This window comes from Bos mutus, chromosome 20 (genome assembly GCF_027580195.1).
Source record: "Bos mutus isolate GX-2022 chromosome 20, NWIPB_WYAK_1.1, whole genome shotgun sequence".
Taxonomy (NCBI): domain Eukaryota; kingdom Metazoa; phylum Chordata; class Mammalia; order Artiodactyla; family Bovidae; genus Bos; species Bos mutus.
This window is the reverse complement of record NC_091636.1, coordinates 71530911-71550435: the sequence shown is the minus strand read 5'-3', so window position 1 is coordinate 71550435 and position 19525 is coordinate 71530911. Positions and strand designations below refer to the sequence as shown.

The 19525-nt window shown below is 55.3% G+C and overlaps 1 protein-coding gene across 1 annotated transcript in view; it reads left to right on the top strand.

Moving 5' to 3' along the window:
* AHRR (aryl hydrocarbon receptor repressor) overlaps positions 1–19525 on the top strand; it is a 76711-nt gene that overhangs the window by 13006 nt on the left and 44180 nt on the right. Inside the window, 1 exon segment of the mRNA XM_005894658.2 lies at positions 19164–19279. Coding sequence (XP_005894720.2) covers positions 19164–19279 — 116 coding nt within the window.

The window sequence follows — 19525 nt, the reverse complement described above, 5'->3', positions numbered from 1 at the left end:
GCAAGACCAAGGACCCCCGGTCACCCTAGCCTGGCAGGTGGTAAGACCAAGGACCCCCGTCACCCTAGCCTGGCAGGTGGTAAGACCAAGGACCTCTGTCACCCTAGCCTGGAAGGTGGCAAGACCAAGGACCCCCGGTCACCCTAGCCTGGTGGGTGGCAAGACCAAGGACCCCTGTCACCCTAGCCTGGAAGGTGGCAAGACCAAGGACCCCCGGTCATCCTAGCCTGGCCAGTGGCAAGACCAAGGACCCCCGGTCACCCTAGCCTGGCAGGTGGTAAGACCAAGGACCCCCAGTCACCCTAGCCTGGCTGGGATGAACAGAGAGAGGGGACACTCAGCAGACAGAACCAGGAGGGGAAAGCACAGGTTCGGCCTCCAGGGATGATCCAGAGATCCCTGAGTGCTGAGCACCCATCCCCCGCTCACTGTCCGCCTGGCCTGGGCCTGGGGTCAGCCCACCTGCACGCTCTGTGCCCGATGGACCCTGGCCCTGGGCTCGCCTGAGCTGGGTGGGTCTGCTTCACCCCCTCCAGGTGGCAGGTCCACAGGCCCCGCATCCTGAGCTGTGTCTGGGACACGCAGGATGCTGTGCTCCTCTGCGGGTCAGAGATGAAATTCTCCCCAAGACTTAGGGACCTGTGACCCAGGAGTGCAGTGTATGTGGCTGAGCTAAACTGTGAGGTTCTCAGCGTTCACTGACGAGTCATCCTCCCCTGATGAGCTCTGCTGGGAATGAGTGTCTGTGACCCTGCAGAGCACGTCCTAAGGCCTGGCCCCACTGTGCCGGGGGTGGCAGGGGAAGACAGGGCTCCGAGAGGGGCTTGGGGCAGGAGACCCCGTCCCTGAGAATGAGCACCCCTGCAAGTGGAGGCTCCAGGGGGCCCTCCCCATTGTGTTCTGCGAGCAAGGCGCTCCCGCCTCTGAGCGGCGAGGCATGCGAGGCCTGAGATGCTGAGAGCCGGGTGGGGACCGGACTCTCCTGCCTTCAAGGGGCTGCTCCGTGGATTCCTCCCCAGGGGATGTGGCTGTGGCTGTGGCTGTGTCTCCTCTCCAGCCCTTCCGCTGCGGGAGCCCCTTCCCCCAGGCGTGGACAGCTTCTGAAGGACGGCCCCCGGGGCCTTTCCAGCAAAGGTGCACCGCTCTGGGTCGTGTCAGGCTGCGTGCACACCTGCCTCTTACCCGAGGCGGGTCCCCTGCATAGCCATCATTCAGAAAGATCACCCCGGATCGTTTTGTGCTGGTTCCACTTCTCCTGTTGTCTCTTAGTTGCCTCTGGAGGTGGAGTCTAGCCCAGGGGAGGAGCAGGCTCCTAGTTCATTCCCTCATTTGTTCAGTCCCCTGGTTCCTGAGTCCCTCCAGGGCATCTGTCCCCCAGGAAACAGGAAAGAGCATTGCCTTTTCTCTCTCTGCTGTGGGATGGACCGGGGGCAGTCCCGGACCTTCCCTGTCCCTTCTGGTCATTTAGGGTCTCTCAGTCCCTGGTACTTGTATGATCATCAGTCCAGCCAAACGTTAAATCTCTGAAAGAATTTCAAATGTGAGCCTTCTCGCTGCCTAGTCTGAGGGTCTGGCAGGCAGGGTTGGGGCAGGGGGAGCCTGATGGTGAGCTTTGCTGCCTCTTCCTGAGGTCCTGCCTCACCAGAGCCACAGTTTCTGGCCTTTCCAAGTCAGAGCAGCAGCAGGAAGAAGAGGTGAGGTTGGGAGAAGTCTGCCTGGCGTTGCCGGGAGCTGGCACCCAGGCTGGGTGGTCTTGGTGTTTTCCCAGCTTCTGAGGACCACATGCCTGGGGTGTCTGTCTGTCTCAGTGGCTGACATGGGTCATCCTCTCTAGTCACTTCCTTGCGCTTCCTTCTTTAACACAAGTGTCAGACAGCTGCATGCCTAAAGGCATCCTCCCAGGAGGAGCTAAGATACCCTCGGCCAGTGTTTGGATATTGTGGTCCCACCTGCTCCACAGGAAACGTACGTCTTTGACGGGCCTGGTTGACACATGGTGCTTCTCACTTGCAGCCCAAACGCCTTTGGAGTTCTTGAATATAGAGAGACACCCGGCCCACGGGCCTCTGGAGGCACGTGCAGGCTTCACAGGGCCGTCACAAAGCTCCTCTCGCTGGGCGCCAGCAGGGGCGGCGCCCAGCCCTCTCCTGGCGCGTGTGGCGGGGTGGGACCAACAGCACCGCCCTCCGAGGAAGTCCTCCTTCCGCCTCAAACATCTCTCACCTCTGACGTCCTCTCTGAAGCCTCGCCAAGGTCATCTGAGGCCAACAGTTGGCACATGTCGTGGGGCCTTGGCCCAAATTCAGGCTGAAAGTTTCACATTAACGGCAAGCTCTAATGCAGGTAAACGAGACAGCGGCTGGGGTCCTCACCTCCCAGGATTTACAGTCCAGTGGGGAAGGTCTGCCACCAAACACACAGACCCTTCCATTTCCGGAAGATACAGTGTCGAGTACCTGTAGCCGCCAGGCAGATGACATGTGAAATACAAGACGAAATATCTGAAACCTTTAAACACGTATCGCTCAGTTGGCAGGAAATTAAGGAATACTCAAAGAGACTAAAACCTAAGTGCAGTTGAGAACCCAAAGAGAAATTTTTTAAAAACATTTTTAAAAGATGTACCTCCTTTAAAATGCAGAAGGAAGGCAAGGTTTGGGCTGCAAGGAGGGATGGAGAAGGGTGTCAATCAGAGCAAACACTGATGTGTGAAATAGTAATAATGGCATACGGTAAGGGCGAAAAATGAGAAAAATAAAGCCCTGGCCATGACAGCATATAAATTTGGAGAGGGAGATTTGAGTTAAAGATGTCAACATTTCTTGTATTAATTAAATTTGGAGGTTGAGTAACTAATTCTTAATAAAATTTTCAGAATAGTCATCAATACAACAGAAAGGTTTAACTTTCAAAATAATGGAGAGAAAAAAGTAGAACGAGAAAATGTCACTGATCAAGAGCAAGAGACAGGAAAGCAGGAAGAGGAAGGTGGAAGAGCGTAACAGGCGGAGGGCGCAGAGCCCGGCGTGCCGCTAGTCACAGGCGGTGGAGGTGGGCTGCACAGGCCAGCCGAGAGAAGGGTCAGAGCGAGAGACAGAGGAAAACAGCAGAATGCGAAAGACCGGAGATCTCAGACACGAGAGACAGAGGAAAACAGCAGAATGCGAAAGACCGGAGATCTCTGCAAGAAAATCAGACATACCAAGGCAACAGGTCATGCAAAGATGGGCTCAATAAAGGACAGAAACGGTATGGACCTAACAGAAGCAGAAGAGATGAAGAAGAGGTGGCAAGAATACACAGAAGAACTGTACAAAAAAGATCTTCACGACCCAGATAATCACGATGGTGTGATCACTCACCTAGAGCCAGACATTCTGGAGTGTGAAGTCAAGTGGGCCTTAGAAAGCATCACTACGAACAAAGCTAGTGGAGGTGATGGAGTTCCAGTTGAGCTATTCCAAATCCTGAAAGATGATGCTGTGAAAGTGCTGCAGTCAATATGCCAGCAAATTTGGAAAACTCAGCAGTGGCCACAGGACTGGAATAGGTCAGTTTTCATTCCAATACCAAAGAAAGGCAATGCCAAAGAACGCTTAAATTACTGCACATTTGCACTCATCTCACACGCTAGTAAAGTAATGCTCAAAATTCTCCAAGCCAGGCTTCAGCACTACATGAACCATGAACTTCCAGATGTTCAAGCTGGTTTTAGAAAAGGCAGAGGAACCAGAGATCAAATTGCCAACATCTGCTGGATCATGGAAAAAGCAAGAGAGTTCCAGAAAAACATCTATTTCTCCTTTATTGACTATGCCAAAGCCTTTGATTGTGTGGATCACAATAAACTGTGGAAAATTCTGAAAGAGATGGGAATACCACACCATCTGACCTGCCTCTTGAGAAACCTATATATGGGTCAGGAAGCAACAGTTAGAACTGGACATGGAACAACAGACTGGTTCCAAATAGGAAAAGGAGTACGTCAAGGCTGTATATTGACACCCTGCTTATTTAACTTCTATGCAGAGTACATCATGAGAAACTCTGGGCTGGAAGAAACACAAGCTGGAATCAAGATTGCTGGGAGAAATATCAATAACCTCAGATATGCAGATGGCACCACCCTTACGGCAGAAAGTGAAGAGGAACTAAAAAGCGTCTTGATGAAAGTGAAAGAGGAGAGTGAAAAAGTTGGCTTAAAGCTCAACATTCAGAAAACGAAGATCATGGCATCTGGTTCCACCATTTCATGGGAAATAGATGGGGAAACAGTGGACTTTATTTTTTGGGGGGCTCCAAAATCACTCCAGATGATGACTGCAGCCATGAAATTAAAAGACACTTACTCCTTGGAAGGAAAGTTATGACCAACCTAGATAGCATATTCAAAAGCAGAGACATTACTTTGCCAACAAAGGTCCGTCTAGTCAAGGCTATGATTTTTCCAGTTGGTCATGTATGGATGTGAGAGTTGGACTGTGAAGAAAGCTGAGCCCCGAAGAATGGATGCTTTTGAACTGTGGTGTTGGACAAGACTCTTGAGAGTCCCTTGGACTGCAAGGAGATCCAACCAGTCCATTCTGAAGGAGATCAGCCCTGGGATTTCTTTGGAGGGAATGATGCTAAAGCTGAAACTCCAGTACTTTGGCCACTTCATGCGAAGAGTTGACTCATTGGAAAAGACTCTGATGCTGGGAGGGATTGGGGGCAGGAGGAGAAGGGGACGACAGAGGATAAGATGGCTGGATGGCATCACCGACTCGATGGACGTAAGTTTGAGTGAACTCCGGGAGTTGTTGATGGACAGGGAGGCCTGGCGTGCTGTGATTCATGGGATCACAAAGAGTCGGACACAACTGAGCGACTGAACTGAACTGAACTGAAGAGATAAGGATTGTTAGAGTGAATATCTCTGTTTACAAAAGGCACAGAAAGGTTGAAAGTAAAAGGATGGGAAAAGATACATTGGAAAAATACTAACTGAAATACATTTGCTAAAGCTATAGGGTGAAAAATATTACTTGAGATCATGAGAGCCTATCATTTAAAAGTCATTAAGCATTTTATTTTATCAAGCAAAGAGAATAATTTTAAATTTGTGTGTTTTTAATAACACCACCTCAAAAATATGAAACCAATATTGACATAAGTATAAGGAAAAAGACATGAGTTCATCATCAGAGAGAAAGATTTTAGAAAGTTCTCTCAGTACTTGATAGATCAGAGAAATAAAATTCAGTAACAATTAAAGAACATTTGAGCAATGCAAAAAAGGGTTAATCTCTGAAACTTACACTCACATCTTTTCAAGCCCACATGTAACTTGTAAATATACTGAAAATATGCATGCATGCTCAGTCACTTCAGTCATGTCCAACTCTTTGCCACTGTATGGACTGTAGCCCACCGGGCTCCTCTGTCCATGGGACTCTCCAGGCAAGAATACTAGAGTGTGTTGCCATTCCCTCCTCCTGGGAATCTTCCCAACCTAGGGATCAAACCTGTGTCTCCTGCATTGCAGGCAGATTCTTTACCCACTGAACCACCTGGGAAGCCCATATTGAAAATATATTGGGCAATAAAGCAAATCACAATAAATTTCAAAAGACAAAATCATGAAGAATGCATGGTGAGCCCTCAAGCCAGTTAAGCTGGAAATCTGTAGAAAAGATGACTTGAAAGCCCTTACATTTGGAAGTAAACACATTTGTAAATAACATAGATCAAAGTGGAAAACACGACAGAACTGAGGAAATGTTTGCAAATCAAAATGTGTGAGCTCAGTTGTGTTGGACTCTTTGTGACCTCATGGACTGAATACCACCAGGCTGCTCTGTCCATCAAAATGTGTAGCTGCAGCTAATGCAATTCTTAGAAATAAATCAACTTGAGGGTCTAATGTGAAAGAAGAAGGGCTGAAATTAACAAGCTAAACATTCAGTGTTGCTAAAAAAAAAGTGAAGTAAATAAAAAACAGTCATAAGAAATAATAAAGCAGAAGGTATTTGTGAAATAGAAAGGTAACATACAATAGAATTCCTTTAAAATGATAAAACAGTAAAGATCTGGTGAGATTGATCAAGGAAAAATAGCAAACAGTATTAGGAAATAAAAGGAACATTATATAGCATATTATATATAAAGCATGATGATATATGCTGCAGATATTTAAAAGATGGCTTGAAATTATTATGAACAAATTTATGCTGCTGCTACTGCTGCTAAGTCATTTCAGTCGTGTCCGACTCCGTGCGACCCCATAGACGGCAGCCCACCAGGCTCCCCCATCCCTGGGATTCTCCAGGCAAGAACACTGGAGTGGGTTGCCATTTCCTTCTCCAATGCATGAAAGGGAAAAGCGAAAGTGAAGTCGCTCAGTCGTGTCCAACTCCCAGCAACCCCATGGACTGGAGCCCAGCAGGCTCCTCCGTCCATGGGATTCTCTAGGCAAGAGTACTGGAGTGGGGTGCCATCGCCCTCTCCGAAATTTGTGCTAGTAGATTTGAAAATATAGTAAATGCTTAGAAATATAGCTTATTAAAATTGACTCAAGAAAAAATGAAACACCCAAATAGTCATATGGCTATTTGAATGAGTGGTTAAAATCTTCCCACAGAGAAAAATCTAGGCCCAGACAGTTTTAAACCAATTTCTACTAAATGTCAAAGGAAAAATAAGTCCACCCTATACTGAGTCCATGGCACAGAATTGTAACGAAGGTTCTGATGTGAACTCACATTATGCACACACACACACACACACGTGTGCCTGTGCGTGTGTGCCTGTGTTATGTGTGTTCCAGCTCTGCCTGCTGAAGGGGCTACCCCAGTACAGGGGACACAGCTGGCCTTCAGACCTCGGTTTCCAGACACAGTTCACCACTGAAAGGGACTCGTGCCTTCTGGCCTCTGCCCAGAATGAGAGCAGAGAAAGGACAAGATGAGCCTAGACCGTCCATGCTGGACAGCAGGGCTGTGTTCAGAGCACGAGGGGACATACCCCCGGACCCAGGCCTCCTGAGGGGACATAACCCGGGGACCCGGGGCTCCTGAGGGGACATAACCCCTGGACCCGGGGCTCCTGAGGAGACGTACCTCCGGGACCCGGGGCTCCTGAGGGGATGTACCCCTGGACCCGCGTCTCCCTAGGGGCTCCCCCAGGACCCAGGCCTCCTGAAGGGTCTCCCCCGGGACTCAGGCCTCTTGAAGCATCTCCCCCGGGACCCGGGTCTCCTGAGGGGCTCCCCTGGGACCTGGGCCTCCTGAAGGGTCTCCCCCCAGGACCCGGGCCTCCTGAGGGGGCCCTCCCTGGACCTGGGCCTCCTGAGGGACTCCCCTGAGACCTGGGTCTCCTGAGGGGCTCCCCCAGGACCCAGGCTTCCTGAAGGGTCTCCCCCGGGACCCACGCCTCCTGAGGGCCTCCCCTGGGACCCAGGTCTCCTGAGGGGCTCCCCCGGGACCCGGGTCTCCTGAGGGGCTCCCCCAGGATCCAGGCCTCCTGAAGGGTCTACCCCGGGACCTGGGTCTCCTGAGGGGCTCCCCCAGGACCCAGGCCTCCTGAAGGGTCTCCCCCAGGACCTGGGCATCCTGAGGGCCTCCCCTTTGACCCGGGCCTCCTGAGGGGGCCCTCCCTGGAGCCGGGTCTCCTGAGGGGCTCCCCTGGGACCCAGACTTCCTGAAGGGTCTCCCCCGGGACCAAGGTCTCCTGAGGGGCTCCCCCGGGACCCGGGTCTCCTGAGGGGCTCCCCCAGGACCCAGGCCTCCTGAAGGGTCTCCCCCAGGACCCGGGCCTCCTGAGGGCCTCCCCTGGGACCCAGGTCTCTTGAGGGGCTCTCCCAGGACCCAGACCTCCTGAGGGCCTCCCCTGGCCACGTCGGAACAGTCTCAGCATTAAGATGAACGAGGGTGGTGACAGATGATAATCCAGCAAATGAGATGGGATTCCCTAAATCCGCATGGATATAAGTAAATGAACAACTAAATGGACACCAGGATATCTGACCAGACTACCAGGAGAGAGGATTCTAGATGTGTGACTTTTGAGTGGAGGTGAATTATAAGATGCCCAGTTGGTAACCACTGTAGGAATAATTCAGGCTGGAAATGTCAGTGGATGCTAAAATTGGTGAAAGTGAGAAATGGAATGTTTGAGTCTTGAAAAACAAAGTATTAATTAGCTACAAAGAGGGAAGCCCTACAGTGGGGAAAGCCAGCACACACTGTCCCCGTGACCAAACATGGCCCCACCAGTCCCGGAAGAAACTGACACCGTGTGCCAGGCCGCAGGGTGTGTGAGGACACTTCTTAGTTTTGTGATGTTTCCGCTGGACATGCTGAGGACTCATCAGCAAACTGGACCTCAGGGCAGCCTACAGAGCGGCTTGTCCCATCTTGAGTCGAGAAGGACCAAGGCCATCTGGATGAAGAGTGGCCCGTGCCTGGCTGAGAGGATGCTCTGGGCAGTCGGTGAAGTCCCGGGGTGGAGGGGCGTCTCTGGGCAGAGGACATTGGGTGTCGTTCTTACAACATTTCTGCAAGCTTGATATTGTCTCAAAACACAAACAAAAAGAAGGAATAGAGAAAACTGTGGACCTGGGAAATTGCTGAGGGTATGAGTCAAGGGGAGGAGCTGGAGGAGGAGCAGTGGGGAGGGTGGGATTGGGGGCTGGCAGGAGCTGATGTTCCTAGAGCTCCCCTCGAATTTTTAGGGGAAGGAACAGTCCTTTTGCAAGGGAAGAGTGTGCTCTCAGCAGCAGGGTTTCTTACAGCCACGTTACCACCAGCAGTTCCACAGGCTGAGCCAAGGGCCCCTGAGGGGACAAGTGCTGGGAGGGAGTGGAGGGGGCTTCTGGGGGCATCTGACCCAGCTCACCTGCAGCCGCTTCATGACCGGGCCCCGGGGTTTCCCTTCTCCAAGCGTTTGCTCAGAGTCACCTCTTTGGAGGCTTCCTCCAGCCACACAGGGACCTTCAGTGCTAGGCTGTGTCCCCGGACAGGGGTGGAGACTGACCGGGCCATAGAAGGCCCCAAGCACCTGGGCAGAGACCTCCCCACACCCACTGCCCAATCAACCCTGCCTGTGGGTGGTGAGTCGGGCAGGACTCTGGTGGAAACGACCCCTGGAGTCACTGGTGGTGACCGGTGGGCTCCAGGTTGGGTGACGGGCAAGTTCTGTACTTGGAGGCTTCTTTCTAACTTTATTTACAAATTCATCCCATGCACATGCATCAGACACTGTGACAGCCAAGCTGGCCACTCCTCCAGATCCGGCCTGTCCTTGTCTGGAGCTGCCCTGAGGACAGTCTGCCCCGTCCCTGACTTGATGTCATTGTAGATGAGCAGGAGCTGGAGGAGGCGCAGCGGGGAGGGTGGGGTGGGGGCGGGCAGGAGCTGGTGCTCCTAGAGCTCCCTCGAGCTTTTGGGGGAAGGGACCAGTCCTTGTGCAAGGGCAGCGAGTGCTCTGAGCACCCTCTTATCTGTCTGTCTGTGAGTTGCAGCAGTGCCATCTTCGTTGCGTTCTGTGGGCTCTTTCACTGTGGTGAAGGGCTCTCTAGCGGTGGCGGTTGGCCTCGGCCTGTGACGGCTTGCAGTGGGGCTTGGGTCCCCAGCCAGAGAGAGGCCAAGTAGTGTCGGTGAGAGCCCCAGATCCTGGCCGCCAGACCAGTGGTCAGTGACCAGGCCTCTGGCCCTTCAGCTTTGCAGAAAAGAATTCCCACAAAGACGGAAAGTAGTGAAGCAAGTGTTTATTAGGAGGAATAAGAGTACAGTGTATGTGGATAGACACAGGGGCGAACTCAGAGTCTCTAGAGTTGTGCCCTCGTGGCAGTTTGAATTACTTTCATGGGGCATTTCTTCTGGGTTTCCTTTGGCCAATCATTTTGATCTCCCTGGTTCACAGTCCACATTTGATGTATCTCAAGATCCCCCCATGTGTTTGCATGCATCCCTTAGCCAAGATGGATTTTACAAGGCATACGGACATCCCTTGACATAACACCCCCTTTGACCTCCAAGGGGCCTTTATGTGCATATGTGGTTGGGGAGGTCTCCTGACTTCTAGAATGAGATATATGTGGTCTGGGCAGGGCCCAGCCTCCTGTCTTAATTGTCCTGCTATCCTCATTTTGGAGTTTCAGTCCACAGGGAATGACTGTCCAATTGCTTTACCCTGCGGGGTGGCATCTCCTCCTGCCTCAGTGGTGGGTGGGTTTATTTGCCCCAGAGCTTGTGGGGTTTTGGTTCCCCCCACTAGGGATGGGACCCTCGTCCCCCACATTGAAAGGTGGACTCTTAACCCCTGGACCATGAGGCAAGTCCCCGTGTCCTGCTTATCTTGGCAGCATGCAGTTACTCATGGAATAACTACTTGACTTTATAGCACTGTTTTTTTTCTTTTTGGTTTTGTCTGCTTTTTCAAAATGTTTCTTGAGCCCTGGGCTTGCCACTGTACACTTCCCTTCAGATTGTTGAAACTTAGTGAGAAACCCAAATAGTTGACCTCTTCTACCATGAAGCGGAGAAGGCGATGGCACCCCATTCCAGTACTCTTGCCTGGAAAATCCCATGGACGGAGGAGCCTGGTAGGCTGCAGTCCATGGGGTTGCTAAGAGTTGGACACGACTAAGCGACTTCACTTTCACTTTTCACTTTCATGCATTGGAGAAGGAAATGGCAACACACTCCAGTGTTCTTGCCTGGAGAATCCCAGGGACGGGGGAGCTCGGTGGGCTGCAGTCCATGGGGTCGCACAGAGTCGGACACGACTGAGCTACTGAACTGACTGACCACGAACAGCGTGTGGAACCAAAACGCGTGTAAATAAAATCCCCTTTTCTTTTTCTTCCCAAAGATCTACTTTTGGTTGTGTTTTTTTCCTTTTTCTCCTTAAATTTATAGATTTAGTTTAATTGGAGGATAATTACTTTACAATATCGTGATGTTTTTGCCACGTCTAAGTCGCTCAGTCGTGTCTGACTCTTTGTGACCTATGGACGGTAGCCCGCCAGGCTCCTCTGTCCATGGGATTTTCCAGGCAAGAATATCGGAGTGGCCCTCCTCCACAGGATCTTCCCAACCCAGGGATCAAGCCCGTATCTCCGGCATCTCCTGCACTGCAGGCAGGTTCTTTACCGACTGGGCCACCTGGGAAGCCATACATCAGTATGAATCAGTCATGAGCATACGTGTGTCCCCTCCATCCTGAGCCACCCCCACCCCTCCAAGCTGTCCCAGAGCACCGGCTTTGGGCGCCCTGCTTCAAGCACCAAACTCAAACTGGTCATCAATTTTACATATGGTAATATACATGTTCCAATGCTATTCTCTCAAATCATCCCACCGTCTCCTGCTTCCACTGAGTCCAAAAGTCTGTTCTGTATGTTTGTGTCTCCTTTGCTGCCCTGCACGTAGAATCATTGGTGCCATCTTTCTCGATTCCACATACATGCATAATATATGGTGTTTGTCTTTCCCTTTCTGACTTACTTCACTCTGTTTAATAGGCTCTAGATTCGTCTACTTCATTAGGACTGTCTCAAATGCATTCCTTTTTATAGCTGAGTAATATTCCACTGTGCATGTGAACGACAGCTTCCTTATCCACTCGTCTGCTGATGGACATCTGGGTTGCTTCCGTGAACAACTGGCAGCACTTCCATAAACAGTGCTGCAATGAACATTGGGGTACCTGTGTCTTTTTCAATTCTGGTTTCCTTGGGATATGTGCCCAGTAGTGGGATTGCTGAATCATATGGTAGTTTTATAAGGACTCTCCGTACTGTTCTCTATAGTGATTGTATCAGTTTGCATTCCCACCAACAGCGTAGGACGGTTCCCTTTTCTCCACACTCTCTCCAGGATTTATTATTTGTAAGCTTTTGATGATGGCCATCCTGACCGGTGTGAGATGAAATCTCATTGCCGTTTTGATTTGCACGTCTCTAATGATGAGCGGTGCTGAGCGTCTTCTCACATTTATTAGCCATCTGCATGTCTTCTTTGGAGAAGTGTCTGTTTATGGCTTCTGCCCACTTTTTCATTGGGTTGCTCATTTTTCTGGTATTGAGCTGCATGAGCTGCTTATACATTTTGGAGATTAATCCTTTGTCAGTTGCTTCATTTGCTATTCTTTTCTCCCATTCTGAGGGCTGCCTTTTCACCTTGCTTATAGTTTCCTTTGTTGTGCAAAAGCTGTATTTGAGGAGATAACATTCGAGGAGATAATAGTTGAAAACTTCCCTAAAATGGTTGCGTCTTGCACTGCAGCATGGGGATTAAGGAGAGAGCACAGTTCCTCTGCAGGACTTGCGGCCCTGGGCTCCTGTCTGCTGGACCCCAGAAAGCCAGTGAAGAGGGGTGGGCTGGGCACCTGTGGAGGCGGGGGCTCCGCTTTCCTGGTGCCAGATTGAGCTGTGAAACCTCTGGGGCTTCCCTGGTCATTGTGGAAAACAGGGAAATTCTTTCTGTAGAAAACCCACAAGCTGATGTGGTCTGTGTCCTGGGGTGGACTCTTATTTTCTAAACATAGGCATGTTTATTCACACGCATGATGTTTCTTCTCACCTAACTGAGCCTGGGGCTCTGAGTCCAGTTTGAGTCCCTCCTCCGCACCCGTCTAACTGTGGGGCTCAGAAGGACACGCACCCACGCCCCCACCCCTTCCCTTGGGGCTGAGATGAGAGCTGGTCCAGCCCCAGCCACTTATGCCCACGTGCTTCCGGTCACCTTTCCTGAGCTGGGTGGGTAGACCCTGGCACGACGGCACATAACCCTGCGAGCACGTCTGTTCTCGGCAGCACAGGTGCAGAAAACCACCGCCCTCTGTGGACCCCTTTGCTGTCGAGTCACAGGACAGCATTTTCTGCCAGCCTGTGTGATTCACGGTCATCCTCCAACGGCAAGACAAGGAGTTTATCTTTTAGTTCTTGAAAAGCGAGGCATGGGCGAGAGTTTGAATGTCTGAAAACTGAGGTGCTCCATAAATTTGATGCCAGAATTGGGGCGGGGTCTGCAGGCACGCTGGGGTGGGAGCTCGGGTCAGACTGGGGCCCCGCATTCTCCATCTGCCCCCCAGGCCTGGCCACTGGTTCCCTCGGCAGGTGCACTGCACTGCATGGGACCCACACGTGCTCCTGGACTCGTGGGGCCTCTGGACCCCTCAGTGGTGTCCCCAGGGTCACCCAGAGGGGCTGGTGGTGGGGGCAGGGGTGAGCGAAGCCAGTTAACCCCCCAGTCTCTCAGGAAGGTTGGTTCTCCATGTCCTGGGCCCCTGTCTCAAGGAGGGCATGCGGTCCCTGAAGGAAGTGACAGGGTGCCCATCGGAGGGTCGAGTTCACCTGCTTCCTGGGCCTGGTCTCAGCTGCTGACAGGAGACGGCCAAGAGCAGCCACCATGGACATGGCTGCGGTCACTCCCGTCTCAGCTCTGCTGCTGTGACAGACACACAGACGTCACCATTCAGTCCTGGAGGCCGGAGTTCCATGGTCAGGGCGCCCCGTGGCTGGGCTCTGGTGAGGACTGAATTCTGAATTGTCCTCACCCGGGAAGGGGTGAGGTGCCCCTGGAGTCTGTTATAAGGACACTCATCCTGCTTGTGGGGCTCCCCTCGTGGCCCAGAGCCCCTCCCCCTCAGGGGACAGGAATGTGGGCACACAGGCATCCACGTGGAGGCCTGTGCCAAGTTGGTGCCAGCAAGACACGGAACATCAGGGAGCCGCTGCCAGGCCCCTCTCGAAGCACCTCAAGTGAGTGGCGTGCTGGACCCCCAGCAGCCCACCCCCATCTCAGGGGGCGCCGAGGCCCCCGGACCGCTGCTCTGAGCCTGTGCTCCTCTGCCGAGCAGGCCCTGAAGGGCGTCTGGGCTGGAAGCGTGCAGGAGTGGGGGGCAGGCCTGCTCCTTGGGGTCCCCGGGGCTCCAAGCTCTCTGCCTCCCTCCACGCTGACCTGCCTCCGCAGCATGGAGGGAGCCGGGCTGCGCTGTGATCACAGGAGCTGCCTCCAGAGGGACACACAGCTGAGCGTGAACCCAGCCCTGGGTGCACAGGCCGGGGTGGTGCACTGCTGGGCCAGGGCTGGAGGGTCGGAGCCGGGCTGTGTGTGTGGTGACCTGTCCACTCCAGGAGCTGCTGCTCGTCAGAGCTGAGGTCCAGCCCAGCTTCCCGGGGTACCCTGGCTCCTCTCTCGTCACCCTGGTGGTGGAACTCCTGCACCCCGAGCCTAGACAGTCCCCTCCACCCCACATTCCCTGTGTCCATAATCTGGACTCGCCTGTCCTGTCCCTGGGCAGCTGGCCGGGAGCAAGGTGGCTTCTGGGCATCATGCACTTGCAGAGGCAGAAACGGGGCATCTCCGGGTTTCTCCTCCACCAGGGACCCTTGGCAGCTCTCGGCGGCCGGACCCGAGCACAGGACCCTGAGCAGCGACAGGTGGGACTGGGTCCTTGTGGCACGTGGCTCGGCCCAGAGTGGCAGCTGCCCTGAGTCTCCTCTGCGTGAAGGACAGGGAAGGAGGTGAGGTATGGCAGGGCTGAGCCCCCAAGGGCAGTGGCCTCTCCAGTCTCCCTGCTAGGCTGGGTGTGCAGCCCAGCCCACACAGGGACACCCGCCATTTGCCCGACAATCACACACATCCTCTCTTCTCCAGGCAAGGCGCTCAGGGATGTGCTTGGACATTCAGTCGTGTCCAACTCTTTGCGACCCTTTGGCTACAGGCTGCTAGGCTCCATGGGGTTTTTCAGCAAGAATACTGGAGTGGGTTGCCATTTCCTCCAGGAGATCTTCCCCAGCCAGGGATCAAACCCGCATCTCCTGTGTCTTGTGCATTGTAGGCGGATTGTGTACCACTGAGCTATCAGGGAAGCCTCTCAGGGATGCAGGGAGTCAGTGAAGTGAGGGAAGCTGGTTCTGGTTGGTTCTGTGGACCACTGGTGGACGGGTCAGACAGGGCAGTGAGAACCTCTGTAATGGCCGGAGCTCTGGGGCCTGTGGAGGGGACGGAACCCAGGGCTTCCGGCTGAGCCCCGGGTGCGGGCAGTCTCAGGGCTCAGGCTGGGCTGTGCCAGCCTCAGGGAGTCTGTGCATTCCTGGGAGGGGGCAGCCCTGACCGGCCTCCTTGCCTGCAGGCCCTCAGCTATGTCTACAGATGGTGCGAAGGCTGATCCCAGGCTCTGTCCTGGGCCAGGATGGCTTCTGTGGGGCTGGGGGTCTTGATGGTCCCTCCCACCGTCCCTCGGAGACCAGGCTGTGGGGAGGAGCCCGCCTGCCTGCGGGGTGGGGCGGGAGGGTCATTGGTGCTGGCCAGAACCTGCATCATGTGGCTTGGCCCTCTTTGAGGACAACGAGGAGCCGGCTAGGGGGGACAGCAGCTCAGAGGGGGCACAAGGCCCTTAGACGTGCGGGCTTCCATCCCTGGCTGGACCTCAGGGGGTTCCTGGAGCCCTGGGCCATGGGGCACCCCTGCCAAGACCTTCCTCACGGGGCCCAGAGGCCACAGCGACTCCTCTCCAACTTCCACAAACTTCCCCCTGGACCCCCTACCCCACACACACCTGCTGTCCGCTAGCTCTTCTCCCTGGCATGTTACCGGGGGCAACCAGGAGCACTAGGCAGGGGAGCGTGGTGGTGGGCTCACCCTTTGTCTAAGAGGAGGCCTGGCAGGGAGGGTGCCAGCAGTGGGGCTGGGGGCTGTCTGCAGAGACCCTGCCTGCAGCCCTGGCCTCCCCTCTGGGCCCCATTCAGACGGAGCTGGGCTCAGTCCCAGGTCATCGTGGATGAGACCCCCCTCCACTGCCCGCCATGGCAGGGAGGGAGAGAGGCCGGCCCTGTAGAGAGATGCTGAGATGAAAGAGCAGACCTAGATGCTGGCCACAGGGCCACGGGGAGTGCGGGCTGCTCCCCCCGCACCCCTGGGGGTGCTCCCCACTCTCTTTCCGTCCCCACTCCCCACTGCTGTGCCATCCCCCCCATTAAGAGGACTGGCACCCCCAGCCCCCGGGCCCTGGCTCTGACCCCCACCCACACCAGAGTTTGCTGCCCTGGCAACTTCCGGCCCCCCTGACCTGGGGGGCTGTGCCTCAGAAGGGTTTTCGGAAGGCCGCGCCCCGCCCCCCGGCCCCGCCCCCGCCCTGGTGGGGCCTCCGGGACAGCCTCGGAATCGCATTTGGCTTCTTCCAGTCTCGCCGCAGGCCTGGGGGTGGGGCGCGCGGGCGGCCCTGCTCGCACGCGAGGCCCTGGCCGGGGGCCAGGTGGCTGTCACTGCGGCGCTGACGCCCCATCGCGTGACAGCGGCCCGCGGAGGCCCTGCCGGGCGTGCCCCTCGGAATGTGGCTGCGGAGGCGGGAAGCGGGGGTGCCCGCTGGGGGCGCACGCGATGCTGCCGCGCCATCGGAGAGGGGGGCGGAGGGAAGTTGGAAGGGGACCCCCACTTCTGCCTCTGGAAGCGACCTCTGCTCCCCGCGGCCGCCTGTGTCGGCTCTGGCCCCTGCAAGCCTGTGTTCTGGAGTTGGGGGGCAGGGTCCCAGCAGGGGTCAGTGAATCCCCAGTTTGGTGATGTCACCACCTGGGGATGCCCCAGCCTCCAGCTGCGGGCAACAGCACCCCCACTCGGGGCTGCAGGGCTGACAAGCAGGAGAGCCCGGAAGCCCGAACCCAAACCTCCCCTTCCCCTTGGGGAGGGGCAGGGGGGCGCCCCCACAGTGGGCTTTGCGGTTGGTCGGTGGGAGGCCTTGCTGGTCTGGGTCCTGGAGAGGACGGCCCTGGGGCACTGGGTGGGGAAGTGGGGTCCTGCCTCCCCCCCCACCCCCCGCTGCCACCCACTCCTGGCCTCAGACCACCTGGGAGACATGGCCTCTGGGTGGGCTGTTGGGCTGGACCTTCTGGGAAGCCCGCAGAAGGGGTGGGAGTGGGCCTGGGCCCCAGCCCGCACCCTCCTGGGTCTTCCTCAGCCTCGGAGCCGGGCTGTGTGGTCCTCAGTCAGAGGCGGAGGGCTCCTGGGCCCCAGGAGGTTCCTGTGGACCCCAGCATGGCTCCCGGTCTCACGGAGCCTCTGTTCAGGGAGGACTGGCTCCAGGAGTCTTGGGCACTCACCTTTCAGCTTTCTGAGCAGAGAGGCACACACAAGGGATTAAGTGTTAGCACCTCTGGCTTCTGAGCTCAGAGCTTTTTTGGTGCCTTGAAAACCAGCAACCCCGAGGAGGGCTCGGCTGCTGGAGGGAGAGAGAACCTTCTCTTTCGTGGGGCAGGGAGGCCAGCCGTCTGTGTCTCTGCCCAGGCCCCCAGTGGACTGTCCTGTTTCCCGGAACTCAGTACCTTCTGCTGAGGAAACAGGTTCGTCTCTCGTTCCATTTAGTGCGGGAGAGGGAGGGGATGGAGCACAGCTTCCGAGGAGGAGGGAGGTGATGGAGCACAGCTTCCGAGGATGAGGGAGGGAATGCAGCACAGCTTCCTAGGAGGAGGGAGGGGATGGAGCACAGTCCGAGGAGGAGGGAGGGGATGCAGCACAGCTTCTGAGGAGGAGGGATGGAGAGGCCACGGCAGGGCCACCGAGGGGACCGCACGGGTGGGGCTGAGCGCCTCCAGAGGAGCCCTTTCTCCCTGTGGACACCCTCAGTCTGGACCAGGGGCGTGGAGGAGGGGTCAGCTTGGTTGCTGCCTGTGTGTCCCTGTGTGTCCTTGTGTGTGTGTGTGTGTGTGTGTGTCTGTGTGTCTGTTTCTGTATGTTTCTGTGTGTGCATATCTGTGTGTGTGTGTGCGTGTGCATGACTCTGTGTGTCTCTTTGTATGTGTGTGTCCTTGTGTGTGTGTGTCTGTGTGTGTGCGTGTCTATGTGTGTCTCTCTGTGTGTGTCTATTTCTGTGTGTCTGTGTGTCCCCTTGTGTGTGTACGTGACTGTGTGTGTCTCTGTGTGTCTGTTTCTGTGTGTGTCTCTGTGTCTGTATATATGTGTGTATGTCTGTGTGTCTGTTTCTGTGTGTCTGTCTCCGTGTGTGTGTATGTCTGTGTGTGTTTCTGTATGTGTCTGTGTGTGTGTATGTCTGTATGTGTGTGTCTGTTTCTATATGTGTCTGTGTGTGTGTTTGTGTCCCTGTGTGTCTGTATATCTCTGTGTGTGTGTATCTCTGTGTGTGTTTATGTCTGTCTGTATGTGTCTGTCTCTGTGTATTTGTGTGTCTGTGTGTGTGTCCCCTTGTCCGTGTGTGTCTCTGTGTGTCTCTGTGTTTCTTTGTGTGTCTGTGTGTCTGTGTGTTTGTCTATATGTGTCTGTGTGTCTGTTTCTGTGTGTGTGTGTATGTCTGTGTGTGAATGTGTGTGTGAGGGGTCTCTGTCTGCAGTGGTCCCCACCCAACCTGGAGGGCACACTGGGGGCCTGGGACCCTGCATTTCTGACCAGCTCCTGGAGGTGCCCATTGCCCCTGGAGGGAGTGTTCAGCACAACTTCTGGTTTGGGAAGAAATGTTGGGGAGCTCTGCGGTGTGCTTGTATTTTACCCCAACACCAGATGAGGCGGTGATGGCCTGCAGGGCCCTTGGTGGCACTAACGCCCCCCAAATCAGGGGGAATGGAAGCGCAGTCCTGGAGGCCTCCATGGAGGCATCAGCGCCAGGCCGGCTCCTGGCCGGGACCCTCATAATTCCAGGAGCTGATGACAGAGCATGGAGTTCAGGGCTAGGATGTGGACGTCTGTCTGTCTGTCTGAGCGCTTCACCTCAAGTGCAGATGAGGCCAGAGTCGGGGCAGAGGCGGCAGGGGGCTCTGGCAGGGGTAGGGGTCCGCGGGGCACTTGCTGCTCCAGTCTGGGTCAGGCCGGGGCTCCGGGACAGAGGGACGGGAGGGGGTGTGCAGGATTCCTGGTGACTGGTTCCCTTGAACAGTGGTGTCCAGTTTGGGGCCCTGCCCAGGCTTGGGTCTTAAGAGGGGAGCTTTGGGACCCCTGAAGGGCCGCTGAAGCAGGGAAGGTGGTTAAGAGGCTCACCGGGGGAGGCGGAGAGCAGGGTGGGGCAGGGTCCTCGAGGTGTGGCCAGCCGAGAAACCCTGTCCCTGATTGTCCCCCACCAGCTGCCCGGCACTGCCCTGGGTACCCGGGAGGAGAGCAGACCTGGGCCGGCGTGCCTGCGGAGGGTGGGAGCCGGGGACGCAGGAAGAGTGTGACTGACCATGCCCCCCTCAGCCCTGCAGGAGAGGTGCCCGAGGCAGCCGGTGGCTGCTGCCCCCTCGCCGGGAGACCGGGGTCCACGCGGAGGGTCTGCAGGCTCGACCGTGCTGGAGGGAAGGCTGCTGCTGGAGGTGAGCTCCCCGCCCCGCACCCCTGGGTCTCCTGGCTGCATTGTGGCGTCAGTCGTGACCATTCACAGCCACCAGGGAGTTCAGTCTCTGGAGGGCTTGGTTGCAGGTGGGCTCCAGGACCTCTGGGCAGCACACACGGCTGACCCCCAGGCCCATGGGCTTCAGATGGGAACCTCGCTTTCCCTTCTGCATTTTCAGCTTTTACTTGTCAATGCGAGAACCTAATAAAATACCGAGCAGGCTTTT